The sequence below is a fragment of the Anopheles bellator genome, chromosome 2, assembly GCF_943735745.2.
Source record: "Anopheles bellator chromosome 2, idAnoBellAS_SP24_06.2, whole genome shotgun sequence".
Classification (NCBI taxonomy): Eukaryota; Metazoa; Arthropoda; class Insecta; order Diptera; family Culicidae; genus Anopheles; species Anopheles bellator.
The window spans coordinates 62944044-62971782 of record NC_071286.1 but is presented as its reverse complement, the minus strand read 5'-3'; the positions used below and the strand labels follow the sequence as shown (position 1 = coordinate 62971782).

The window sequence follows — 27739 nt, the reverse complement described above, 5'->3', positions numbered from 1 at the left end:
AACGTACTGGCCACCACCGTGTAACGATCTTCATCATTCGCCATGTTTGAGATAGTTTTGAGCAAATTGTAAATTTCCATCTAGCGTCTAGTGTGGGCCGCGCGGCAAAATAAATACGCGCTTCATCGTGGCGCTCCTGATTTGTCGAATGGCGCACTTTACCCGTCCCGTCCGTTCTGGTCCGTTCGTTCTTGGGCGCGGAAGAAAATAGTTTAGCTAAAGTGCCTCCAGCACGGAACCACTGCAGGCAGTCATCGTTTAGCAAAACATTTGAACTCCCCATGGCAAATACGGGCGCTTCTGGCGAGCTATGATGGGGCAGCAGCTAGTTTTTCTTCGCCTCCCCCCAATGTGGCTGTAAAAGTATATTTGGCCAACGATGGCGTCATCGTCCGGGCAGGGCTGCCTTACCTTATCGGGGCAACGGAGCGAATTTCTTCGGGCGAACTTCTGACTTCTGGCTAGCGCGGCATCTTTTCGTGACACATAGCTCCCCGCCCCCCGGCCGCTGGTTGATCCTTGCGACGCATGGCCGCTCCGCAGACGTCGGAGCCGTCGGAAGCATAAATCACATAAAAATGTAATTTCTTCCAACCAAATCTTGTCCGGTTGGTCTCGCCGCCGGTCGGTTCCGGGTTCCGGCCCAATCAACCCAGCCCCCTCTCCTCGGGACAACCCGCATCTAGGGGACGAAAATCGCATCCCGGCAACGATACGAAATGTTAAATAAATTTGTTCGGTCACATTCCTCGCACCACGCGCGGACTCTGGCGCGATAGTCTTATGCTGTTATGTTGATGTTTGGCTGCTGGCTGGAGGTTGCGCCATTCACCGGAGGCAACATTCAGCGGAGCACGACCACGCAGAAGAGGACGACGATGGGCTGGGTCGGGGTAAAACAAATGATAGTTACCAATATTTTATTCCCCCAAATTCATTTTACCATCCTTTCCGGGGACGGAAAGGAGGTCGGAGCGTGTGATGATCAACGGTCGGAGGTTGGTCGGAGCGTGTGATGATCAACGGGGGACGAAAGTCCGTATCTTGCCCAGAGCGAGCGAGAAAGATATTTATCGGGCGTATTATCGAGTAATAAGAGATCGTTTTCCATTCCCTCGTTTGTATGTAGTCCGTTAATCCTCGAAATCAATGCAAAGCGAAAGCCCCATAACCGGTCCATAAAGGCGGTGTCCTGTTTAGCTTTCATAAAGATAAACGGTTTTTATACTGCGTTGCGATACTTTCTTTCACAACTCTTCTCACGGCGCGCATTTCTATTTTCCGGCGCATTCAATCCGTATTTACCGCTTTAGTCCTCACAACCAAGGTTTATATATGACCGCTCCATTGGCAAATCGATGAAAAGCTTTTCTCATTACCGGGTTCGGGAGTCGCTTTCGCTCGCCTTTCTAGTGATCAAGTGTGCATTGATCTGTTTTGCAAAACTATTTCATGCGCTTCAAACCCCGTCGATTGCTCCTAGTGCTCCTTTGATCAGAGTTCAATCAGTTCGTTGATGTGCAATGGATCAATTCGATGGAAAGCTTTGGAAACGAGTTTACATTAACGAAACTGCTAGACAATGTAATAATTTGTGTAAAAACATTACATAGAGCCACCGTGGGACCCTGGATTCCTGTCGCCAATGTGTAACTGAACTCATCGCTTCCGGTTTTCGTTTGCTTTCCCTCTTTTCAGCCAAAGACACGTCCACCCAACGCCATGCCACAGCGCTACGCAAGTCTTCCATGCTCCAGTCCACCCAAACTGCACGGATCGTCCGGTCCAAATGATGCCGGAGGCGGAAGCCTCGACGGTGGTCGGAACAAGCTCGGCATCGGAATCAGCGCCGTGCACGATGCGGTCCTCCGAGGGATGGCCCGACTGCCTGGTACGTTGTGTTCTTTAGTTGTCCTACTGTTTTTATAAATAAACATGAATTCATTTTTAAAAGTTCCAAACCGGTCAGCTTAGCAATATACAGCGTAGCGTGGGCCATTCCGATGGAAAAATAATAATTTCACATAATTAAGCGATAATTGAATTTTTAAATCCCTTCAATGCTCTCTCTCTCTTTCGGTGTGTCGGTGTGATGGGCTTCACCTCAGCCACATCTGAGCTCAACCTACATCTTTCCATTGCTTGAATATTTTAAACAAACAGTTCTTTCGGCCCGCCGTACACTAACCGTCGGGATTAAATAGGAAAATTTCAGTTTTTCTTTCGATTCTACGGCTCTGCACTAATTTCGGAACGCCTGGTGCGCTGGTACGTGCCATTGACATTTTTCCGCTCAACTCCCGGCAGCGTGCTTTACGGTGGAATTATGTACACTTAGAGCCCGGGGGCGAATAAAGAAGTGCGCTCGGAATGCACGCGAAACAGTAGCTCGGCCACACCAGCTGGTGGTAACAGCAATTAATGAGATGGCCGACAGGCGCACCCAGCTGCCGTAGCGTAATTGCGGTGCACCGTTGGGCTGGTGCCGGTCGAACAAGAACTTCCAGACCCGGCGAGATGGCGCAACTTGGAATTTATGATGCTGGCAATGCGTTTTTGCCGCGTTTTTAAAGCAGCGTTTTTGGGAAAGTTAGTCCTTTTGGTTCTTGGGTGGCACTATCATTTATTGATTGTTTTGATGCATGCAGCACTGCGTCATTGGCTCACGAAATGATAAGCGCTTCTCGTGGGTCACGCTTCTCGGTTCACTATCAATCAGCCTGTTGCTTGTGGGAATCCCGCGAGATTAGGCCAGCGCATCGTTGCTGATGCTACCGTTACGTTGACACAAGCTGAAGTTGCGATGATATGTTAACTTCCAGTTGAGTATTCTAGGCACACATTCAACTAGTAAACGCTAGGCGCATTCCTGTTATATCTTGGCGTGGTCTAGAGGGAAAAAAACGATACCATAAAACAATCCATTTGTCATTTTAATCCGCCACCAATTGCACCGCTTCAAAACTAACCCGCAGAGCCTTCTGCCCGAAGCGTTCAAATTTGTCGTGATATTCCTCCAGCGTTCGCTTTACGGTGTCCTCGTGCGGCCCAACGAAAAACTTGTGCACTCCCGCCGAAAAGTGAAGCCGTTCCATCGTTGTCGGTTTCGATGTGTACGCAAGGGCAATCTGGGCATAGTTGTCGGTCGTAGTTGAGCTCACGCCCTCGGTTTCTCCCGCCGGCAGCGGATTGCCCAGCGGAGGAGCTTGAGCTTCAGGACTACTAATGGTCGTAGCTGATGTCACAGCGTCTGATTCTGCCAAGGGCATGGCATTGATCACGGCCGGAGCAGCACTGAGGGCTACGAAAAGCCACAACCCAATCACAACTGTCACACACTGTACACCCATGGCGCTGAGGATCACCTAAACTGATCTTCCAGATCGTATAGACCAACCGGCTCCTGTGCCGACACAGCACTGACTGACTCGGGTGGCAAGTCGGGGGTCAACTTTCGCTCCGAGCATCGTTCGCTCGGGACTGAACCGGGAAGATTACCGAGGTTCATTCGAGAATCCCTTCGAATTGATAAGCTCGGTGCTTCCACGAATCATCCCGCCAATCGTCTTAGTCACTCTCTCCTTCTGCGAACCGTTTGCAATCTATTCGTTCTCCAGACTTTTTTTCTTCCATTCGTTCAACCATTAAGAAGTGATGAGCTTAAATACAAAAGGAAAACCACAGGAAAAGCCAGCCTTTGGATCCCTATCTAGAGCACGGACATCATTAAAAATGGAACGCGCTTATTCCATGATTTAAAAACAAGGAATCAGATGATACAGATATAGATGATTTGTTATGGCCCATGGTGAAAGCGTCACCATCGCCTTACCTTCCTAGACTTTACGCCCTTTGATTAGGACGTTGGTTAGGAGATGTTGGTAACCTCCCCAATCCATGAACCACAAGTTTGTGTTCCAATCCACAGTGTTTATGTTCCAATGTTTATTCCAATATACAATCGAATACATCGATACATCGAATATTTAAAAAAGTTTTCGGCAGGGGGACGTATTTTGAACTGTGGCAGTAGAAATCACAGAGAGTAGGCTAAAACCCGAGATAAAATACGAGATAGAAAATCAATTGATAATACATTGATAGGAGATGCAAATGCATTAAAAAAGAGATGCAAATATATTAATTTAAAAAAAAATTGCGAATTCCACGAACTTGAGCATTAATACACTCATTTACTTAATTTTCTTTTAGAACATGACACTATCGGGTCGGATCTTCGTCCATTTTCGCTCTTTCGCTCATCAATATTGAGCGCATGTCATAAACAGTTAACATGTTGACTGTTATCAAATATAACAAACATTTTTATTGACAATCAGGCTTACAATGTATGAAAAAATTAGCATCACACATTCCATCCACTAACGCAAAAACTCGGAAACTTGTTTACTTTTCACGACAAAACCAGATCGGCATCAGACTTCACATCATTTCGTTATTTTTTTGGTGTTCTGATTCGCACAAAATCTTTGTAGCGTTCAGTTACAAAACGATTCTACATTCTTAGAGATAACTTTTAACAATCCGTGTTGAACAATGGAGATGGTGAGATTACTTTCACAACTACAGGCACTCCTTCGTCGTCAGACACGCTTAACACGCAACTGGGCCACACCTGGTTCGTCTTCGCCGTCGAAAAAAGACATCAACGGATCCGTGGAACGGAAAAGCGCACAATGGTGGCACAATCCCTTGACGGTTGACTCTGATTTATAGGACCTTCAGATGGCATCGCTAAGTTTACAGCTCGGCCGCACCGCAGCCACCACACAGACCAGTAACACGTGACAATTGTGAGCACGAGCTTCATTTCCGGTTCGGCACGCTTTTATTTCGCTATCCGAGATTGTAAATCCCTTCACGCGAAAGGCTGTGCCGTGCCGTGCGCATGATTGTATGGTGATTTAGTGCCTGCTAATAAAGTTTTATGACGCTTAAGCGGTCACGCCGGGTAAAGGAGGCCACAGTCGGAAGGGTCACGGTGCCGGACATCAAAGGATCGCCATTCGTTCCGCCCTAAGTTTCAATCGTCCCATCGGCCGGGGGAATTTGACACCATTAGAGAACGGTGGTGACGGCCGGGCCAGGCCTTTACAGGGTGTGAGTTTGACGACGGCGCCGACAGTGATGATGACGCTAACGGGGTTAGCATGATTAATGTCCACGGGATCGAGTATCGAATTCCAGGGTTTGATTTTGTGGCCCAATGGACCAATGGATGGAAATGATTCTTTCGATAACCTAGGGCACGCATAATTGAGTGAAATATCGCCCAGCTTAGCGCACCCTGTCTTATCCTGCCGGCTCATTCATTCTCCCTCGTCCTCTCTTTTTCTCTCTCTCTCAGAGCCAATCCTGAACGAACACCCGGTCACGATCTATCCGGGCCGTGCCTCGCCAAGCCGCCGCATGCCACCGAGGACACTGTCCGGGTCGATCGAACGGCACCGGGATGTGTGCCGGGGCGCCTACCCCGGATCGGACAACTCCACGTCGACGTCGCAGGAGAACTCGTCGCCGGAGAACAACGAGTCGGAGTACAACGAATCATCGCTCTCGCCAGCCCACGGTCACCTGCACCAGCTGGGGCTCCACCCGGTGCCGGCAGCCCCGGCGGTAGCCGCGGCCATCACCAGCCGGATATTCCACACCGCTCACGGCCCACCACCCTCCTCCAACCAACACTACCCGCTACCCCGAGGCCAGCGCGCATCGGGCTCAGCGGGAGCTGCCAGCAGAACGTCGCGCCATGACAGCGATGACGAACGGTTTTCCGACGATTCGCTCGAGGAATCGTCGTTGCCCCCGCCGCCAGGACCTCCGACCGTGCCACCGCCACCCTCGCTGTCGGCGCCCGTCACACCCAGCAAGCGGCACAGCATCGCCTGGGAGGTGAACCTGGACGATCCGGCCAGCTTCGGCGATCCGCTCGTGATGCCAGCAGCGAAACCCGCCGCAGCCGCCAGTGCCAAGGTGAGTGTGCCCAACGACGATGGAAGTTCGGCAACACGTTCCAGCAGCAAACCACTACAACAACCTGGTGTGCTGGTGCCACCCGGCGGACAACCCTTGTTAGGCATAATAATTATTGGCAAAAGTTGGGCTCCTAGTTGCCGGATCCCTTCGCCAGGAAAAAGGCGACCCACGGCGCAAGGGTTGCTTTTGGCGGACCTTTTTTGCTTCGCCCGCAACTTAATGGGGCGTGTTAACGATTTCGATTTTATAATCCACCGACGGCAGGTCCACAACATAAGATGGGCCCCTTTTTTCGTGCCATCGGCGTTCCGAAATTTCGGAAGCCAAAGTGTCCATAAAAATATTTTCCCAACATTTTAAAATGGCACCGTTACGCAACGTCGCTACCCCGGGCGGTGTTGTGTCGGAGTTAGCCATTCTGGTTTCCGGTTTCTTCCTTTGAAATATTTCGCAATGCGCCACCTGTTTGATTTGTTCCATTTACGAAAAATCGGATGATTTTTATTAAATTATCCTTGTTGCTACACTCACTACAGTCGCTGCACGCTAAACTTTGGTTCATCTTTTGACCCACAAAAAACGGAGCTCCAAGATTAACGTTTATTCGAAGGACAATCAAGGCAAATGGCAGGATAATGGTAATCTTTATTGCGATCGTAACAACGCGCAAGGACACGACGCGACGCGACCGGTTCACGATACGACTCGGATGCTCGGACGCTGATGTCGTAATGTCAGGCATTTGGAATTGAATTAGAGGTCCAAAGAATAAGCCATCCCTCTCATTTGTTATCCTAGGCTACGAGTTGTTAGCCTAGGCGTGCGTGAACAGCACTCAGTAACGGAGGCCATCGGAAGCGACCAGCGTGTCCTTGGGGTGAGCTTCGGAAAAAGAAAGCAAAAGGAATGTTAGTGAATGTCATCATCTCATCGTGTGTGGAATTATAACAGAAACGGAATGAAAGCCAACCGAAGGGTCTCTTCACACACCGACACAGATAAATTCTCCACCGGGTGAGTCCCAAAAAACGTGCACTTCTTCATAAAAAAACCGCTACTATCAATTATGAGAAGTGTCCCATTTCCCGCCAGTGGGCCATGTTGCGAAGATTCCCCCGAGAGGCTCGCTATCGTGTGTCCTTTTAACAAGCGGCCTTGGAGCTGGACCAAGGTTCGAGTGTGCCCGAGCCCAAAAGTTGGCCCACTTGCCGACTATCGGGTACTTTTCATCTTCTCTATTTATAAAACGTCAAGATGTGAAATATGAGGCGCTTTCGGCTTCGCTTCTTTGCGTGGCCCCCCCACCACAACACAACCTGGGCCTCGGGGGACCATTTTTCTATGCCCCCGACACGTGGAGACGCAGTTTCCGGGAACAAACGGATGCGGCAAACTTATAAGGCCATATGGCCCCGTGTGTTATCTCCCGCGCCCGTACTCGACCATTTTCTTTATTATTGGCAAGTTGGCGTAAATTTATGTTCCGCACAGGCGATGAATGCCTAATCGGTGTGCGCCGTCCCCGGAACATCCGGAGGTCCGGGAAAGAAAATTTGTACGTAATTTGTGTCTGGCCTCTCTGCCGGACGATGAGTTATAGCAGCCCCGACGGCCTTATGGGGGCCGGTTCGTTTCACTACCTCCCAATCACTCACTGGACGGCTGGACCTTAATCAGGCGCACCATTTGTTTAATTGTATCCACTTCGAGCTTGTCACGGCCCATTTCAGTGTGGGTTTTCCAATTTTCCAAATGGTCCACACTACTGTGACGCGCGCGGTGTGACACACTCGGGACGAGCCTTTTTCCCGGCGACTTCTCCGGTTGACAACGGTTCTGCCGGAGGTTGCGAATAAATGAATATTTAAGCAGACAACGGTCGTCGCCCCACAAGAAGTTCCGGGTGTTGGAGTGTCCACTGTTAAAACCGAAGTTAAACATCACCGACAATTTTAGTTTTTTTTCGTGTCCGCTTTTTAGTGACATCAGATCCGGCTCCTCTCGAGGATCCCGTTTCCTTATCTCACTCGAGAAATGTCACAGTCTATTTTTAAACTCCCGATGGCTATCCTGTCAACGTCATCACCTGTGAGAACTCTTCCCCCGCCGATTAAGTGTGCCTTATCCTATTAGGCTTGAAATAGTTCTTTTGGGAATTTTCTGCAGAGTGTCCTCGGCGATAATATTCTTTCACCGGATGAAGGATCCGTTACTAGTTTGCATACTTTGCCCGTGCTCTGCGGTGCAAGCAATCCCTGTTGTGCTGGGCTTCTGAGGTGTTACTTGTTTCTCAGGTCCAGGAAAACCCGGGAACCAAAGGCACACGGGGCACCAAAGGGCCAAAGGACACACAACACCGCACCACGCTGGCTAAGCCGCCATATTGGTGTGAAAATAAGGCCCACTTTTATGTTGCTCCAGAGAGCATAAGAAGCAGCACCGGCACAACAAAAGCACGGCACATAAATCCTCGTCCGGATGACGGTGTCACTGATCGACATAGAGAGAGAAAGAGAGAGTATGTGCTGGCCGCGGCCGAAAGGTGTTTGGCCGAAAACACCGGTGGCCTAATTCCGTGTCGTTCACCTGAGCATACAGACAAGAAACACCACCCGGAGCGTGGTCTTCTCCGCAAGGAATTATGCTGCACCGGAGGCGCGGACCATTGTGCGGTGGTATCGACCCGAAAAAAAACACACAGATAACAGACTCGGTCGTCGGGGGTTCTCCCCGGTGGATACTCGATTTCCGGCCCATTTGCTGCGCCACGAGAAACTCGTATGACTTCCTTTTTTGTCGAGTTCTCTCTCTCTATCTATCTATCTCTCTGGGGCGGTCTTGGCGCTGGTGAACGAATATTGTGTCGATGCAAAACAAAAGCCGCCAGCTTCCGGAGAGTTTCGATTATCTCTGGTGTTGCATCTTTTCCATTTTTCACTATACCCCTATGTCAACTGTTTGGCGTTTTAAAATAGGCTACCGGAGGAAAAACGGCGCACGGTGGGACGTGGCGCTGCGCTAGGACGGGGTACAAAATATTGCAATAGAAAGATAGATCACCTTTTTGGTGAAGTTGCTTTAGGAAGATTAATCCTACTTTTGCCCATTTTTAGTTACCTTTTTTATTTTTAGTAAATTTGTAAGAAAATTTCGCGATCATCACACTTTGACGTCATTGCGAGCCCACATTATACGCTGGGGAATTCATTAAAACGACGGTGCCAACGGTGTGGACACGAGGATGGCGCGGCTGGGGCTCACCTCATTCGGATGCGCTATCACGATTCTGGCACAGCGCTCCGACCGAGCTCATCGCTCCTTTTGGCCCACTTTGGGCACCTGCTTATCGAGCGAACGAGCGAACGTGCAGCGTGTCTCGGGCGAAATCCTCGATAATAACGACCACATGACCGAAGAAAGGTGTCCTGCCCGTGTACCTGTCCGGGCGACGATAAGCAACTGACACAAGAGCTTCACCAAACATTGCATTTCGTTCCTGCTGCCGTCTCCTTGGGAGTTTTCAGGAAAAACCCACCACGCCGGTTGTTGCTGTCAACACCTGTGTCCAAGGACAGGTCCAGGCCCGATCAACAGTATCACCAAGACGTTGTGTCACACTTTTACTGCGCTTTACCGATATTAATTCCGCTCGCAACAACGATCAGACGTGTAACTGGCGTTGTGCAGCTTAATGTCTACTATTAATTTTTCTTGATCAAAATATTGCTCAAACGTTTCGCCCACACTACACCCCACCCAGACGGTACCTTTTGGTAAGCATTAACGTTCCGCACGAATGCGCTCCGAGCGTGGAAAGCAAAAGGAAAATCGGTGATACACCCGTTGGTACATGTCTGCTACAGTCACGATAGGTACGGAACTTTGGCCCTTCCGTTTTCCCGGCTACCAAACCAGAGCCTGAGGCTGCTGCTGCAGGCTCTTTGTTGTCTGTTGCCAAATGCAAATTCCTTTCTCGCGCTACAGACAGTCGGGAGTCGGGAGCACAAGTGGTTGCCACCATCGCTTTCGCATTACGGGCAAATAATGCAGTTTCGTTTATCTTTTCGAACCGCTCGCGACTTGCACTTGCACTTGGTTGGTTACGATTCAACAAGTTTGCAGCGAGAACCTTCTTCACGCTGGGATAATGAAACACTTGCCAATGGATATGTCATTCTCGACGGTGCGATCTAATGCAGACAAGAGCGGACCGGATATGGGTTGCAATTTTGGCAAATAGATCCGAACGATGAAACTTATGGCGGGTTGAGAATGGTTGGCTTGTGAAGCATGCGCATTCCTTTCCAACGTTGAGCAGCGAAACCCGCCGGAAATATGGTGTTCATTCCTTCGCTTTCATTTGTCGGCGAATGCACAATGCAGAGGTTAAACAATATTCCGACGTGTGAGGTGTTGGATGCAGCAAAACTCGACTCGCTTCATTCATTATGCACAGCTCAGCTTCAATATCTCAAAATTTGCAGCTCTGAAAGTTGACCAAATTTGCATATTGCGTTGCAATGTTGCTGTGCCAACATTGAACTTCCTTGCGTTTCTTGGACACCTCCTTGTAACGACTCGTTGAATCTTCAATTGGGTTTTGTGTAACTCAAGAATATCTATCAATCACCATTAGGAGGTAACAACGGTGACAAGCACTATCTCGTAGAGATGAAAGAAACTTCATGCTCGAAGTCTCTCGAACGATAACCACAACACTCGCTGGTCAGCGGCAACTGAATACATCCACCGGCTGCTGCGGCTGCGGATCGTTCTCCATCTTCATTACGGTTGGGACTTTATTTTACTCACACGCTCTCTCTAAGGCCGGGACCACACACGTGTACATTTCAAACACCGGGTTCACCTTGAAGCCTGGGTCATTCAATATGCATGATCGGCTTTTAACCGCAGCTGGCTGTGGGATGTTAAACGGCAAATTGAACTAAAAATTTCCCTAATGAAAATTGACAGCTGGCAGATGGTGGTCGTGGTAGTGTAATTGTTCGCTTGAAGGGCTGTGTTCGATTTGAGTGGAAAAGAAAACCGACCATCCGAGAGCTATCCCCGGGACGTTTACTCACCTGCACCGGGCAGCCTTTTCGCTGGCAAATAATAAATTCAATATTCAAAATATGCGCTGAACTAGTTTTGTTCCTCGAGACCATCGACCGTGCCGTGTCTCATGAGTTATTCAGTCAACGGATGTGCCGTGAAAAAATCTCCGTTACACAATCCACAAAAGGGCATCAGGAATTCACATCCGACGGGCACTAATGCATGCTGCATTCTCGATTTTTATTTCCAGGTTATTGGTCGACGGAAAGCCGCCGCGAAAACGGTGAATAGCTCGCAGTCGAGCCTGGAGTCAACGCCGAGCAACGCCGTGAAAAGCGAATCGAACGAGTGGCCCGCCCCACCGGACATACCGATATGCAGCACCGAGGACGAAGCGGCCTCCATCTACTCCGACTCTGGTATGTGCACTCTCTCTCTCTCTGCATCTCTGGGGTCTGGTCCAAGTTTGAATGATTTTGTTTTTCCCATCTTCCAGACGACCTCATTCCACAAATCCCGGACGTTAGCGGACGCGGAACGTACGTTATCCGAAAAGGACGCCGGCAGCGTCAACGGCTCACGAGCCTCGAGTCGGAAGCGGCGACCAATAGTAACAGTGGCCTACTCGTGGCCACTGACAGCCGCGAACCGCACAAGCAGCAGCCAGTAGCACGTGCCGCGGTGATCGGTGACGATCACATACTCGGCCTACCGAGTCCCGTTTTTCCCGCCTCCCTGATGACACCGAAATCGCGGCACAGCATCGATCTCGGCCTGTCGTCGTCGTCCTCGAAAGCTGCCGGCGTGTCGCTCATCAAACCATCCCAATCGGCACCGCAAAAGCTACCCAACTCCGTTCTTTCTCCAAGGTGAGAGCGCCAGGCCCAATCTGCCACGTTGATTGCATCAGCAATCAGCTGCTGCTGCTGGCCCGGTTCTTTCATGTTCCGTGTTTCTCGTCCAATGGCCTCGCAAACCGACAATGGTCGTGGGCGGTTCCGGGTTACTGTGGCCTCTTCAAAAATGGATGTTTCTTTACGCAATTTCATGATTAAAGAGCGCCTCCGTGCGAGATGGGCCTCCTCGCTGAAGACGGCCTTTCTCGACGAAAGGAAGCGTCTGAAAGCGGGCACAAAGAGTCAAGAAGCAACGTCTAGTGGCGTCGTCGTCGTCGGCACCGTCTTCGTCGTCGCCACCGTCTTCGTCGTCTTGATGAATTGGCTAGTTTGTATTTTGTGCATGCGAGCTCCGAGCGTCGTCGAGAGCGGGGTCCGCCGGAACGGATGAAGATGCTATTTTGTGAAAATGAAAAGGCCTCTCCTTAGTAAGGAGCGGCCGCTCCGGTGTGCAATTCCGGTGATGAGATCGTTTATTATTTCTACCCTTTCGGAAGGACAAACGTGGAGGCGCCGTAATCGAGAGCCGCCCACACCATCCTGTGTTCGGGTGAAACAGGTCGGATGCTCCACCTGCGGGTTCAATCGGCAAAAGGATTTGAGCAGATTTTTAGTTAACACCCCACGATGGGGAGGGTCTTTTTGTAAAGCCAGCCGGAAGTGGCCACTATTCCCGAAAGCATCGTGTATCGTGTTTTTCCACGTGGATTTATCGGACTAATCCAATGCGTGTATGTTCTGTACTTTCAGGTCACGTTTATCATTAGACTTAAGTTCACCTACTACCTCAGAGCTTTCAGCTAATGTTATCAAAATCACCACCCCGACCGGCAACTATCCTTCTCCCGGCGCGTCCGCGCACCACCCAGTGTCGCACGGGCACGTTTCGTCGCCGCTCGGACCACCGACCACGGTTCCCGGTATGCCGTCGCTTCACCATGGCTCGAGTCTCAACGGGATCACGGTTAACGGGGCCATTGCGAGCGCAGGCAACGGCCACAGCAACAACGGCAGTCTGAGCAAGAGCAAACCGACCGCCAACGTGAGCAGCACGTGCATTGTTAACGTGGCACCCGGCTCATCCGGCGCCAATCAACCCCAATCATCCGCACCGCAGCCGATCGTTTCGGCGCGCTACACCGAGTTCAAGACCTACAGTTCCACGTTCGACGCGCTGCAAGCGCTCGAAAGCACGGCGAACGGTGCCAACGGTGGCCTCCAGAACGGCTGCGGTCCCAGCGGTGGCTCGGTGAACAGCGTCTCCGGATGTCCGAACGGATCGGACAACCCGTTGCTGCGCGTTTCGTCACTACCGACCATGGGACCTCCACTGCCGACATCCGCCACAGGTAAGCCCCAGGACCCGGGCCCAGATCGCATATCATTATTGTGGCCCGTCCGCAAGCAAGCTCCGATTGTGGTTAGTCTCCTGGTTAGGGATCCCCTTTCTCGAAGTAATGCAGCCTTGAGCTGATCCCAGATAAGCCGTTTAGAGAGAAAATAGATTAAATCGATTAAGCAAACCTCTTCCGCGCTGGCTCCTGCTGAGTTCCAGGGTCAGATTCGCCAACGCCATATCCTTCGGGGTCCTACATTACGCGGCAGGTCGAAGCAATTAACGTAAGCCTTCCACCACACTAATTGAACCCACTGGCGGGCTGGCTGGCAGGCTGGCTCCCTAAGCCTGCCCCATTCGCGGCAACGGCTCCTCGAAACTCGGCAGAAATGGCACACCGCACGGCCCTTCATCAGTTAATTAGTGGCGACGGGAATGCGAATTTCTTCATTCCTTGTCTTTTCCTGGGCAGCGGAAAAATGGATATCTCCGAACCTTGCCTTTTTAGATTGGCGCGACGAAAACGCGACGACGAGATCGGGTCAGTCAGGATGGTTAATTTGGTTGCCTACCTTCGGGGCCACGAAGCCTTCGGGGCGGGAGGGTGTAGGGTTCAAATTAGAGGGTTCGACAAGCTGACCACTGGCGACCACCGGGTCCCCTCGCTCGGCAACTCTTTTTTGATTAGGCCAAGAAGTTCCGGTTGCCGAACGACATTCAAAATATATAAACTCTGCCCCCCGAGGATGGACACCGCTGCCCACCGCTGGGGAGCGCAGAAATGTATAGAAAATGGATGGCCATTATGGTGAAACGAACGAAGGATTCATTATTTGCCGGCCTTCTTTCTTTCGGCTCCGGTTGGTTAGGCTTTCTCCGGCCAGTGGGTCACCCTTATGACATTATTATGGACGGAACATTCCTTCGTAAAGGATTGATCTAACGCTAGGGGCGCGCGCGTGCAATCAATTTGTCGAAAGCTTCGTTTTTATTCGACCCTAAGGGAAAACTGGCCCCTCTTTTCATACCTTATTCACGAACTCCCATACTTTCCTTCCGAAACCTGTTCCGAGTTTCCGGGGTTTAATGTGTCACTTGGACAGTTACTAAAACTCACCTTATGAATATTTATAACAAAAGTCGCAGAGTTTTGTCATCCAATAATGCATCACACAGAAAAGCGGTGCTAGAAAAGTTTTCCAATTAATCTTACACTCTTTTATTAATTTGGTTTATTCAAATTTGGTTAATCGAAACTCAATTCTCGAAAAATTGCTTCCAAGTGTCTTGTGTTCAAGAAGCACGGCACACAAGTTTGCTAGCAACTTGTACGACTACCCAGCTTGAATTGCACGCAAGCACGCAACTAACTTGCACACACTAACCTGGGTTCCTACTTCACAGCCGACGGCCTGTCGACGCCGCGTCGCGAACTGGCGCCCCCGATCGAGGAGGACGAGGAGGTGGACAGCGACACGCAACGTGGTGTCCCGCTGCGTAAGATCGAGGATAACATTAGTGCTTTACTACGTGGTGATATATCCGTTGCTAGAGTAGCCGGTAAGTTTCAAACGAGCTCGATGAGATTTGACTTCAATTTAATCCTCGACCCTCTCGTTGCAGACATACCTCCAGCAAGACGTCCACTAGGTTTTCGTCTAGGTGTTCATAAATCAGAAAGTGCCAAAGAAATGCTTCTCTCCCAGGCAGGCCTCGGACCGCTGCCACCATCGCCACCATCTACCAGCCCGGAACCGGTTAGTAGGCACACGTTCTTTTCACCGTTGGCGTTGCGGTATTAAGTTTCGTTTGTTTTTCGGCTTATCCTCCAGCAGGACAGTGATGAGTTCCCACCCTTACCGCCATCACCGACGGAAGAGCCGGAGATCCTGCACCAGATGCACGGTATACGTATCAGCTCGCGCACCCGACCGAACGGGAGCAACAATGGCACCGGCAAACACGACTCCGCGCTCCACGGCTATCGGGACGAGCATCCGCCGGCGATTCCGCCCCATCGTGGACCCTCGATAAATACGCTTAAAACAAGGTAAATCCGATGCCGTACATCTTTCCCACGCCCGGTTTCTAACGCTCCCGCTTCTTCCGTAGATCGATGGACGCCGGGTTTAGTAAATCGTACCGAAACGGTTCGTTCGGTTCCTCGACGTCCCCGCACGCCCCCGGCACACTTCCTCCCGATTTGCCCGGATGCAACTCGCGACGAAGGGTCATCACCGGTGGCTACCAGAAGCGTACGGCGCAGAGTCCACGCGAAGAGCGATCGCTGCAAACATCCTGCAGTCTACCGGAGACACCCATTTTCGCCCGAGGGTAAGCCCAAAAACCGAAAAGGAGGAAACCCGGCAGCTGATGGTTTTTCGCCTTCCTTAGCTGTGACATACCGCGGACACCGCATCGGCGGGCGCCTGAAGTTCCGCCACACGGCAGCGGCAGCCGGACCGCCCCAAGAACCAACTCCACCACCGGCAGTCTAGGATCGTCCGTCGTCGGTATCAGTATGTATCCGCCAGCCAGCCGGCCATTAAAACCCAGTCATTAAGTCACACTGCACTTCGCGTTGTCACTAACAACACTCGATCACACGATGGTGACGGGAGGAGCCTACTAATTCATTCGCCCATATCGTAACGCTTTCTGTTCCGTTGTTGTTGTTCCACCGCTCTCCGGCAGGTGCGTCGACCACGATCGGCAATCGGCAGCGTAGCATCAGCCAGGCGCTGGCCAACGGGGAGATGCTGCGGTTGGCCGGCGGGCCCGCCCGGGGCTGGTATCCGAAGCAGCGTAACCCGCGACCGGCCTCGACCGAGAACCTGGACCGGCTGCACCCGCAGGGATCGCTGCGCGCCTGGGAAGCAGCGGGTACGGGTAGCCGCAAACCGCTCACCCTACCACCAAATCTCACACCCAAATTTTTCAACAAGTCACCGCGTGAAGCGCTGCGCCGCGTCACTAGTTTGCTCATTCGCAAAGGTACGGGGTACCCACGCACGACCACGGACACGGTCCGCCAGACCGTAAGACCGTCGAAACCGGGCATTCTCCTCACTCCTTCCGCCGGGTTCCCGTTTCGCGTAACGTCACGTGGTCGCGTTTCGTTTTCATTAACCGCGCGTTCCTCATTCAACCGGAAAACCGTTAAACATCCTGCTCGGGGTTGGCAACCCTGCCGCCGTCGTTCGCACGCGTTCTCCCTGTTGTATGCAAACCCAATCGTCCAAGCTCGCCCGTTTGCTACCAACTGTCAGTTCGCGTTGCACGTGTTGTGCCGCCGACAACACCCGGTTTATGATTCATCCTCATTCCGTGTCGTTTTTACTTTCGTTTTGGGTTTCTCTTTCCGCTTGCCGATGCCTAGTTTGCGCCGTGGTTGATTTATCGAAAGACCTTGTAAAACGCGGCCAATCTCGCGCCCAGTTTCTCTCGACCGGTTTCGTTAGGATATAGAGAGAGAGCAGCGCCGCAAGACAGATCCGCGTCATCGTTCCGGGCTGCATCGAGAAGACTTGTTAAAAATGCTCATTGTCGCACATTTATCGCACTTATCCACCCATCCCACATAGCAATATTAATAACCCACCACAAACCGCTGCTAACCATTAGAACTGCAACTCGTTGCTGTATGTGTTACCCAATCGCACATCCGCACACCACCTGCGTATCACCAGCACCAAATTACTGACTCACTTTTTAACCGCACCTAAACGGCGTAGCTGAACTAATTAGCCGGCTTAAGTCAACACTTTGTCGATAAAAGCCAAACGAAGCCTAACACACATGCGCGCCCCACGCTGCGACGGAACGTGACGGAAAGGGAACGACCGCGAACTAGCGAAGGCGCGCCTAACGGATTTGTGAGCATATTTTCACCGCCCCAACGGCCGATCGCAACACCCCGATTATGCCGGTTGGCCTCTCCGGCGTGCGTGCGTAATTCAATCAATTTTGGTCCAATCTTTTGCCCGCATTACCATCGACAGGCACGACAGTGTCACATGTGTGCGTCCCACTTCGATCCGCTTCGATCGACCGACACTAGAGCGTGACGATCGCTTAGCACTCCGCCAGCACTGATCACATTAAGCCGCCCGTTTGGTTCGTTTCGTTGATTAGATTAACCTGCCGGTCGGCCGGGTGTTCGATGCACCTGACACGGTTTATCTTAATCTGACAGCCTTGCCCTTATCTTAGCTATATCGCTCAGGAGACTATCGAGTATTTCATCACTTTTAATCCCTCCCTTCTGGGTGGCCATGTCTTATGCGGCACAGTCTAGTCTCTCGTAAGTCCTTCTGTGTGGACGAAAACGCAAAATCGCTGACTGTTATCGTATATCTGCATAATAACATTTTGTGCACCGACGAAGTGAATCATGGCGGCATTGATATTCCGCTGGCAACTCTGGTGGGACAAAAACGGGAAATCACATGGCGCAGGCCACGAGCGCACACACGACCGGGTTGGTTCTTATAAGGGGTTCTGTGCTCTACCCTACGCCAGCATGCTGCCAGCAACAGCAGCAGGAAATTGGTCGCTTGCGAGGCTTGATTAGGCGAACGGCGGAAGTCCCTGGCCCTGTTCCTTATCCGCTGTTTTTTTTTTAGTGCTGGAGTTTTATCTTCTTCTCCTGCTCGATGCTCACGTCATTAGCCATCAAATGTTTTGTGATGGAAAAAATGGAATCTGCCACTCCAACAGATTACGTTCCGTTTAGTCTTTCTCTCTTTCGCGTTCGTTACGGTTTAATTCTATAAACTTATCGTTCCAGCCAACGCGATCGAGTAACGGACCGCTGCACCATGACGTCATCGGGTGCGCGCACCAACGTTGACCGCGGGGCCGACGAATTCGCGTCCACTCATCGGTCGCTCGCGCTTCGTTTCACATACGGGCGGACATGACCTCAATCTTGCGACCGGCGACCGGCTACAGTGCCGCTTTGCCCCGATCTCTTGCGGTCCTCTTTCCGAAAATCGTGGAAGCGTGGATTTTCTTCCAAATATTAGCGTCCCCCGTTGGCGCAAATGTATGGCACCGATCCCGGGTGGGTTTGCAATAAACAATTCCCGCTCGATGTTGGGATGTTCCATTTTGAGACCGGGAACACCAGTGGTTCCATCGTGGCCCCAGATGTTTGCCAGCGAATGTTGCGCCGAAGGTCACGCCGCGCGAATCTTGTTGTTCTGCGTGTATTCTGTTGGCCACACAGGCTAACATCCGGGTGGCTATCGCACAGGCCATCGGCCATTTCGCTTTTCTGTGCAAAACTGTGTCATAAATATGGATAATGCCATTTTGGGACCCAACACCTCATCACCACCGAATATCCTCCGGGGGCCGTCGTGCGGACAATCGTTTCAAAGTGTCGTGACCAATTCTTTATTCAGCTCCAATCTTAATAAAATGGCGCTTCTCCGGTCACGAATTGCATTTAGCCTTTATCGGTGCATTTCGGACCACGGACGTTCAAATTCACGGCGGAATTGCTTATCTACTGCACCGATGCGACCGATGACCGATTGCCAATTAAACGCCCTTCTACGGAACGGAGCTCCGGCCACAAATCAGTGCCGAGAAGTTTCCATAATTGTTCGCCTTGAGTTTTTTCTTAGGACCACCTTAAAGGACCAGCATTTGCGTGTGTATTTGTGTATGGTGGGAAAACTTTGCCTCATTAATTCGTTACGATTCATGGTGGCAACTTTCTACGCACTCATCCACAAGCGCCCTAGGTCGTAAAATAAACAACCTAATGTCCTGGTGCCTGAGCCAGAGCTGACCAACAGAGGCCAGTCCATTACGGTATAGGGGCACGCCATTCCGTCGTAATCCATTCACGGCCGGAGTAGCGTGTGTTTCAATATCGGAGCGATTCGAGTTTGACTGCCCGGTGAAGCACCGAAAGGTTGTTTTGCAATAACTCAAATAACTTAAATGTATAGCAAACAATTCTTGTAAAATAACTAGAAAGTTCCCCCTGATAGACAGGACATGCGCCACAGCTTCTTTCCCGTTCCGAAGGTCGCAAAAGGATAATTAAATTTAATCCTCTATTGACAGAAAAACGTATTACTTCTCTGTAGAACTTTGCGGCCCTCGCTTTCGTGGAATCCATATTAAGTGGCCCATTTCTGTTTCTGATGCGGTGGTTCACCTGCGGCACTGGGAATGGAAACCGGAAATTTCCCTATTCTGCCAATTCTGGCACACACATAGACACTCAACGGCAGCTCGGCAATCTGCCCAATCTCTCGATGATCTCGGTGCGTTCCCTTAATCGTCTACACCCAATAAGCCTGGGTGTTGTTTAGGATAAGCACCCGGAAAAGTGTCCCCCCGCGTACGGTTCCCGTTAATTTCCACCATTATCAATGTGGTCCATCGGGGCATTAGCGGCCGGACCGGTGCGAAAATCTACCCCCGGGAACCGGGCTGGAGTCGGATGATAGGATTTCGCGTAATGTTTCGACGCCGACTTTCCCATTGGGCGGCCACTCTTGGGTGGTGGCCATCGCTCCCCGTCGCTCGAAGATGAAAACAAAGAAAATCGGCGTCTTCGCCGACATTCGTTTTTCCGCGGGGGGTTCCCGGGATTGCTGAGGTTTCCAGGGCTGGCGGCACCGGCTCGGCTGTTGGTGTTGGTGACTTCAGCCTTCGAGTGAGCGCTCTGTGAGTGTTTCCGTGAGCCACCCGAACCGGCCGGAAATGCCGTTTCGCACAGCGGTGTGGTATCGAGCGAAACACATGGCGTCACGCGCGTCATGATATCAACATTAACGTACACACGCATGGGTCCTGGGTTTATGGGTGGCAGATTATCGATTTTCATTTCGGCATACAGACACAAAGACAGCAGCATTCGAAGAATTGTAGACCGAGCGAGCGAGAGAGAGAAAGACCGGCCACATTTCCCATCGGTCAATGGCTGTGCTGCGTGTCCTGTGACGGGCCGTGTATTGGTGAACCATACGGGCCGGTAGATCCTGCAGTCGTCCCGGTGTGTGTTAGTGACCCGAGGACGAGACCGCAGCTCACAAACACACGCGCACCGGGCACGTGTACAGCTTTTCCTGCGGTTGGATTCGAAAGGACACGGTTTTTTTCGTTCGTCGCTCATTCACAACCCGATCCCGCCCGATATGCCGACATTGTTTATTCGCTGGCTTACTTTTAACTTCTTATTGCCTTTTTTTTAGATTGCCACTTTTACGAGGATATTAAGAAGGCCCAGCCCCTTGAATGCTACTTTGTATTTCTGCTCAGACCGGGAAAATGGGGGCCCCGGAACAGGATATGAGTCAGCAACAGGAGCGGGACGGGGCGGTCCGATAGCTTTCCCGGTGACGCGTGTGGAAAACGCCAACTTGCGGTCCCATTTCAGTTCCGCATCCCGTTACCGCCACCCGGATGCCGCACTCTCTCTCTCTCTCGCTCGCTCTCTGCGCCTTTGTATTGGTCTGTGACGGGCCCGAAGGACCTGTGAGTGCGAATCGAACCGAAGCCTTCCTTTGTTCACGGCCCCGGTCGGCGCCGCCGGTTCGAGTGTGTTGGTGTTGGTGCGACGAGCGGCCTCGAAGGGATTAACGCCATGGAGAACAATCATCTTTCAGCAATATTCCCTGGCATTAGACGATGGCAACCGATGATGATGGGAGTTGATAGCCTCGGTCGGTTCCGGTTTCTTTGCTCCTGCTGCATTTCGCAAAACGTTGCAAAGCGCCCTTTTTCATGCGCGCGCGCATAGAATCTGCCCCGCGGACTAGGACAGCATCCCTCGCTGCCAATCATCTCTTTGGATCTTGCTTTAGGTGTGTATGTGTGCACACTACACGGCAGACACACACCCGCGCGGACCTTTCTGCACGTGCAGCCAACAGAAATGGAAATGAGATGAACCGCCGGGGCCAACGTGGCCAATGGTTCCTTCCGGCTTACTACTACTTCATGCCCGGCACACTGTTGCGTGGCCTCATCAGACATTCGGCTGTGTGCGGTGCGGTGTCCATTAAATCTATATCCTTCCCGGGCAGGCGAACGGTGATTCAATCAACAGGATCCAATCCGCGTAATGTGAGCCTCCGTCAAGTGCTTGTCGGGGCGGCTCGGCACACTCCAGCTACAGGTCCCGGGGCACGGAGTGTGGTGTTGATCGGCCTCGGCCCAAAACGTCGTTCATGGGCTGGTTAGTGGAAAGTCCTTTTCACGACCCAGCCTCCCGCCATTTGTTTCTTGTTCAACATTCTGCCGCTACATAGGCGCTGCCTTCGGGAAGGGATACTTTCGGATGCCGGAAGAAGTTGGCCGCCACACCAACCGCAATTTATTCCGATAATTTCGTGCCCATGCTGCTGGCGACGGTCCTTGTGGCCACCAACTTCTGGATTCTCGTAACCCCGTTCCCAGAAACGCGAAAAGTAGCTCTTTAAGGGAGGAAACGAGGCCCATTAAGAGAGGGGCCCACTCATCGTTGGCATCATTTATTCACAAAATCTCTTATTAATGAGGCGCGCCGGTGAGTGTATGGTTCATTCAATCTCTGGAAACTTCCACAAATTCGCATATCGTGTTTAAGATATTATTTTAGGTGCGGTTATGGCATGGCCAACAACATGGCCCATTCCCGGCTCGTAAAAAAATGGATCCAACTATACACAACACGCAGACCTATAAACAAACGGTCTGGGCGACAGCCTTGTTTGCCACGCCTTTACCATTACCAGTCGATGCGGATAATGGCACACAGGACTCCAAGTGCCTCCGAAATGAGACACTGCGCCGTTCTACTTGGCAAATACGCAACCAAGCCGGAGGGCACGACCCATAAAAACCCCGGAACACATTTATTGTGCTTTCGGTGAGCTACAAGTGCCCGCCCGGACATATGTTGAATGTCCGCAACAAGGGACAGGTCTTTTCGGGGATTGCCAGAATTGGGCTGAAAAAGACGCCATTCGTAGTCTGTAATCTCCTCTCCATTGCGACGTTATCGAACGAGGCCAACAAGGACGACGAAGTCTGCCTCTGCACTGATGATGGTCTCCGTCGAAAGGCAGTACTCGAACAAAGAACGGCCACAACGATAAGCGAATGCACCGCCGGTGCAAGTCGTAAAAAATTAGCCTGCGTTTGAGATGCGTTTCGTTGATGGACCCCGCAGCCGCCAGTTCAGTGATTGACAGCCGGTCGGTTCAAAGTTCTTCCGAGTTCCACGAGATAAGTTTCGGTGGCCGAATGCACTTTGCTTAAGCATTTGGCAACCACCGCTATCTGCCCTCCGGGGTGTTATCAGTGTGTACTAAATACCAATCGCAAACCCAACCCCCGCACACAGCCACAACCTTTCACCACCCTCCACATTAGCTGGTTGATATGTAACCTTCTCCTCCGTAGCAACTCGCTTAACTCCCGCCCGGTTTCTCTGTCCGTGGGCTCATGTTTTTCCTTTTTATTTATCACTTATGGCGCACTCATTACGAACGGCGGATATAGCCCACCGAGCCCTATCACTTCCGGAACAACACCACCCACCACCACCACCCATGGTTTCACCCTCACCCACCAAAAACCACCCATTTCCCCGGTCGTAGATACGCAGCCGCAGTTTCGCGCAGTTCCACCCAAACTAATCACCCGAACGCTTTGCGCTGTGGCTCCTTTGGTCCATGGTTCTCTTCTTTCCATTGGTGATGCTTCTTCGACGACGTGTCGGCTTCCGGAACATCCCCATCACGCACACACGCCGATCGAACGGAAACAGGAAACTCCGGAACAAAGGAAAAGGAATCGAAAAAGGAAAGGGAACAACACCACCATCAGCATCCGCAGCAGCAGCAGCACCAACAGCAGCATCACCGTGATTCGTCATCTGGCTTCCTGCAACGATCACCCGGTTCCGATGGTGAGTGGCCAACGATGTTCTATGTAACTTTCTGATTTCGCTCTTCCTCCACTGGGTGGACTGGTGAATGACTCTCGTTTCACCGTCCGTGAGCTCATGATTATTTATTAGTTTTGATGTTGAAATTACGTGGACACTGAGCACGTTTGTGTTTGGATTTGATTGAAACCCCCATCGAGCGTAACGCTCAATTTAACGCTTGACGTTAAAAATTACAGAAAGTTTAGTTGTAACTCGTTCGACGCTTTCGTAAAATATCTTATTTTTAATTTTTTATTCTCATTTGCTGTTGTTGGATCCAAACTGTACAAAAGAAGGAGATCGCTCTTCATGACGGCTAATTCTCGCTCGAAATTAAGGGATGTTCCGAAAGGCTTTGGTGGAATCAGCTGAGAGTTTCGGATCTTTATCACAGTCAATTCGCAGCTATATTTATTTACCCATTTATTTTTTTAAATCAGTGTCAACGAGGTGCTTAGTTGACAACAGTGAGATTAGATATTAAAGAGGCGAGCATTGTGCGCATTCTGATGATCCTTATCCTTAAATTACAATCAACATCAATTACATTACACATTACATTGCAATCATAGCATTGCATCATTGCATTACATTGATACAGAAAAACTATTTCTTTCTAACATAAACCCAAACCCATCAAAATGTCTTGAAACTTAAATGTGCCCCTAATACATTGACCAGATTACTACAAGCATCATTACGCCCTCTTCTCTGCTTCCGCTCTGGTAATCCAACTGGACTGGACTTGTTTGAATTTATTTTTACGACATTCCCAGCCCGGGGGAATCGGTGGCAGATAAGATGCTTCAAATTAGCTTGCGACACTTCCCTTCCGGTGAAACACCCAAACTTCGTTTATCGCGCACACATTATTTTAGCGCAATCTGCCATTGTGATTGTCCTTTCCACCCGGAACGGCAGAAAGAAGGAAAGTGCAAGTGGTTTGCCGGACATTCTGATTCACTTCACTCGCGGTCCTCTCCCGCTGCTGATGGCGGTTGATTCTGTCACTCGCGAATAAGTGTGTTGAAAGATGTGTTGCCAATCGATGGCCGGGGGCCGCAAGCCCCGTCACGCGTTATTTCTGGATTCAGCCAAACCACACCGTATGACCATCCCATAGCCAGCCACCATCGCCACCGTATCTTATCAGCACGGTTCCGCCGTTCGATTATTTCGCCGTTCCGCGGTCTGAGGAGCGTGAATCACGACGAACAACGGTGACGGCAATTCTTCGGACCGGCCTATCGCAGCCGGCTCGGCTCGCATTTCGTTCCGATTCGGTCCCGCTTTTTTCGTTTCCCAACCCGGGTCTTATCGGTCTTACCCTCGAGACCCTGGGCGTGATCGTTTGGCGCGGAACTTCAGCTGGGAATCGTTCTACGATCAAAATGTGTCCAACTTTCGGGTGCAATTTAAAATGTCTTGTCCCTGCCCGGAATAGTTTGTTTTCCGGAAACGACGGCTTAGGAGCATTCTGCTAAAAAAATGGGTTTATCACTCCCTCATAAAAGCCAGAATTCTAGAGTGTTTTGCCCGGGTATGCCTGACGCTTTCAAGAGGGCATAACGAACCGGAACACATCGAGGACCGGGTTCGTGTAAACATATTTCTGCCATTTTCCAATAACCCGAGAAGATAAGAATTTTATTCACCATAACTCCCGGACTGCTGCTGTCAGCGCTGGAGTTGGAGTTTCTGGAGTGTTCGCCGGCGATGCAGTTTTATTGTCCTGATGCCGCCACGACACATAACCGTCAAAACGAGACAATGAACCGACCGAACTCTCAGCGTCGGGTGCAACGGGTGGCCGAAGGACCGGATGGCGCAAGGATGCATCCCCGGGCACCGGAAATCCCAACCTCGGTATTAGTAGCATGCAGCCAGTGTTGCCAGTCGTCGCCGAGTCGTCGTCCTTGGTCCTGGTCCTGTGTGTGTTTGAGTCGGCCATTCTCCGAGGTCCACGCACACACCCACACAGACACCACCGTCTGGCACGGCACGGCACGATTTTCGCCGAGGTGTGTTTATGTGTCTGCTGCTCCAGAGTGGTCTACGGTAACCGGTCTCCGTCACCATCGGTCCGGGGTTATGTGTTCAGTGCCACTGCTGGCCGCAGAGCACATGGACCGTTCGCTGCTACTATGTGCACTCTGCACTCGTCGGGACAGTAGACCGGCCGGCCGGCGAACTGGCATTGAATGGTGGCTCTAGTACATAAAACGCCCTCTCCAAGTCGGGAGTCGGGAGTCGGGTTCGCACATTCGGAAGCCATTGGCTTTTTGCAATCGCGGCACATTGCAGTGGAGAGCGCTGCTGCGATCGATACGAAACGGGGAAGGACTCCCCGGTGGATGCTGCCCCGAGAGTCGCTAGTTTCCAGTTCGTCGTCCTCGTCCTTTTTCGCTCGACCTCTGCTGTTGGGGCCGCACCCAGAAATACCCCGCAACTCCGGGTCTCCGGGTGTGAAAGGTAAAGTTTTCGGGACCTTCACACCACAGCCCAAGAGTCACCCACATTGCCATGGGAAGGATTCATCAGCCGAACCGGAGGTCATTCGAGTTCAGTGGCACTTGACACCCGGACACGATCGTGGCCTCGGAGCATGGAGAATTGTTTTTTTTTGCCATGATGAAGATATACACATCGGCCCAGGTTAGGTTATCAAGAAGAGAAGGCCCTTGCGTTAGACAACTTTTTCGATTGGGCAACATTATGCTAATTTCTCTCCATAATTCTTGCGAGAGCCATCGACGTCGGGGCGTTCACTTTCGCAGCCGCGTAAGAGTCACACGGTTTTCCCGGTTGCCGGAAGAGATCTTCTCGGCGCGCAGTAAAGAATGCGCGAGACGCGTGGCCATATGCTGCCGCAGTCTCGCTTCCCGGCCCGAAACATAGAGCATAGCCCCACAACGGCCACCACCAACACCAGTCGGTGGCGCAGCAGATGAGTCACGTACACTCACGGGACCCGCGTTCCCTCTAACATGTGTTTCGGGCCTCGTTTGCCCGTCGGACTCGGTCTCGACCCCACCAGGCGCATTCGGAAAACTGCGTTCAGAATTTTCCCAACTTTGGCCACCCACGGCTTGGTTCCAATTTTCCTAATGATTTTTCTGGTCTGGCCGACACCTTTTGCCAGCGACATAGGTGGCCCACCACGAGTGGGTGTCCAACGAAAATTCATGCCGTCGGTGGTTCCCACTTTTTTCCCGCCCCCTTTCCCGTACTGAGACCGGGGTGACACACGTAACGGTGCACAAGAAAATCTCATTTGGTTTGGTTCACTCATCGTTTTTTTTTGTGTTGGATTTTCCTTGCACCCAATTAAATTCGCTGTTGCATCCGCCCTGCCAGGGGGACTCTCGTCGTGGCCGCTGAAAATGGCCAACTTTCGCAGCATGCGCATTTGCGCACGGAACCGCCGAACCAACCGACCCGGTTTTGGATGATAATTTTATTGGAAGATGTAAGCATAATTCAAACACTCCTTCTGCGAAACATGTGTTTCGTTTGTTACTAAAACTATCGCGGACCAGCTAGCGGTCATTGCGGCTTACGGCTCGAAACCCGTTGGCCGAAAGTGCAGTCCTCGGGACGACGATCGCCGGCGCAGAGGCGACAGCGGCCGGTCTATAAATAGCGGCCTCGCGGCTGGAGAAAGAGCGATAAATTTATGATTTCTTCGTAGGAGGCAGCGCTACGGTTGACACAGATATAGGTGCTGGGCGCGCTGCACTCACGCACTGGCCCTGGCCCCGGCGGCCCCGTCACGTGTCGTGTCACGGAGCGCATTGCAAAAGCGCTGTTGCGGGCCGTTTCTCGAAATAAATTCCCCGAACCGCGAGGACGAAAGTAAACTCTCAAGACACTCGGCGCGATGCGTTGGTGGTGGCCCCAATTTTTATGTTCCCTTTTTATTTTTGTTGTATCGCCGAGAAGAAGAGGTTCAAGTACGATTGTTTCGTTCGCTCTCTGGCTACCTTACTCTGCCCGAAAAACATTCCACGAAATTTTCCAAGATTCTCAACAAAAAGTGCTCAGCACCGCCGCCTCTGGGGACATCGTGAGATGTCACGGGAACATGAAGTGGGGGACGACCAGAACGCCAGATTTAAATTGGAAATTGGCGAGAGGTTTTTCCGCGGTCGATCCGATCTGCGCGAGAGAGAGAGACACGATACCCGGAGCCGGACCGTGCGGAAACAGTTACCCGCCGGTGCCGGTCAATCCGATGGCTGCGTTATAAAATCCGATCGAACAAGGTTCGGGCAGACGAAAGAACCTGGGCCTCTGGGGGCTGAACTCCTCGATCGTAGCCGGCGAGGCGGAGGCAAAAATTAACCCAAACTCTTTAATTACTTTTCTTTTCCGGTTCACGGGCGCGCGAGCAAATGCCGGGACCGGGTTTTCTTCGGTTTTCGGAGCGAGTTCAATGATTCGCGGTGGGGTTCGAGTTCATAAGCTTCATAAGACCCCGGGACGGGGCGAGACCACCACACGGGCACTTTC

General features: G+C 51.5%; 2 protein-coding genes across 2 annotated transcripts in view; one reads left to right on the top strand and one right to left on the bottom strand.

The window, feature by feature from the left end:
- Positions 1-27739, top strand: part of LOC131206880 (mucin-5AC) — a 107195-nt gene that overhangs the window by 76956 nt on the left and 2500 nt on the right. Inside the window, exons 6-17 of the mRNA XM_058199469.1 lie at positions 1699-1891; positions 5369-5994; positions 11306-11474; positions 11552-11924; positions 12702-13300; positions 14692-14847; positions 14911-15044; positions 15120-15337; positions 15400-15621; positions 15682-15806; positions 15982-16281; positions 23066-23206. Of these exons, the coding sequence (XP_058055452.1) occupies positions 1699-1891; positions 5369-5994; positions 11306-11474; positions 11552-11924; positions 12702-13300; positions 14692-14847; positions 14911-15044; positions 15120-15337; positions 15400-15621; positions 15682-15806; positions 15982-16281; positions 23066-23206 (3256 nt within the window). The remainder of the gene's footprint in view (positions 1-1698; positions 1892-5368; positions 5995-11305; positions 11475-11551; positions 11925-12701; positions 13301-14691; positions 14848-14910; positions 15045-15119; positions 15338-15399; positions 15622-15681; positions 15807-15981; positions 16282-23065; positions 23207-27739) is intronic.
- Positions 2610-3442, bottom strand: LOC131206881 (uncharacterized). Its single transcript, XM_058199470.1, has 2 exons — positions 2970-3442; positions 2610-2889 (listed from the first exon to the last, which is right to left on the bottom strand). The coding sequence occupies exons 1-2, from the start codon at positions 3348-3350 to the stop codon at positions 2848-2850; spliced, it is 423 nt and encodes a 140-aa protein (XP_058055453.1). The 5' UTR covers positions 3351-3442; the 3' UTR covers positions 2610-2847.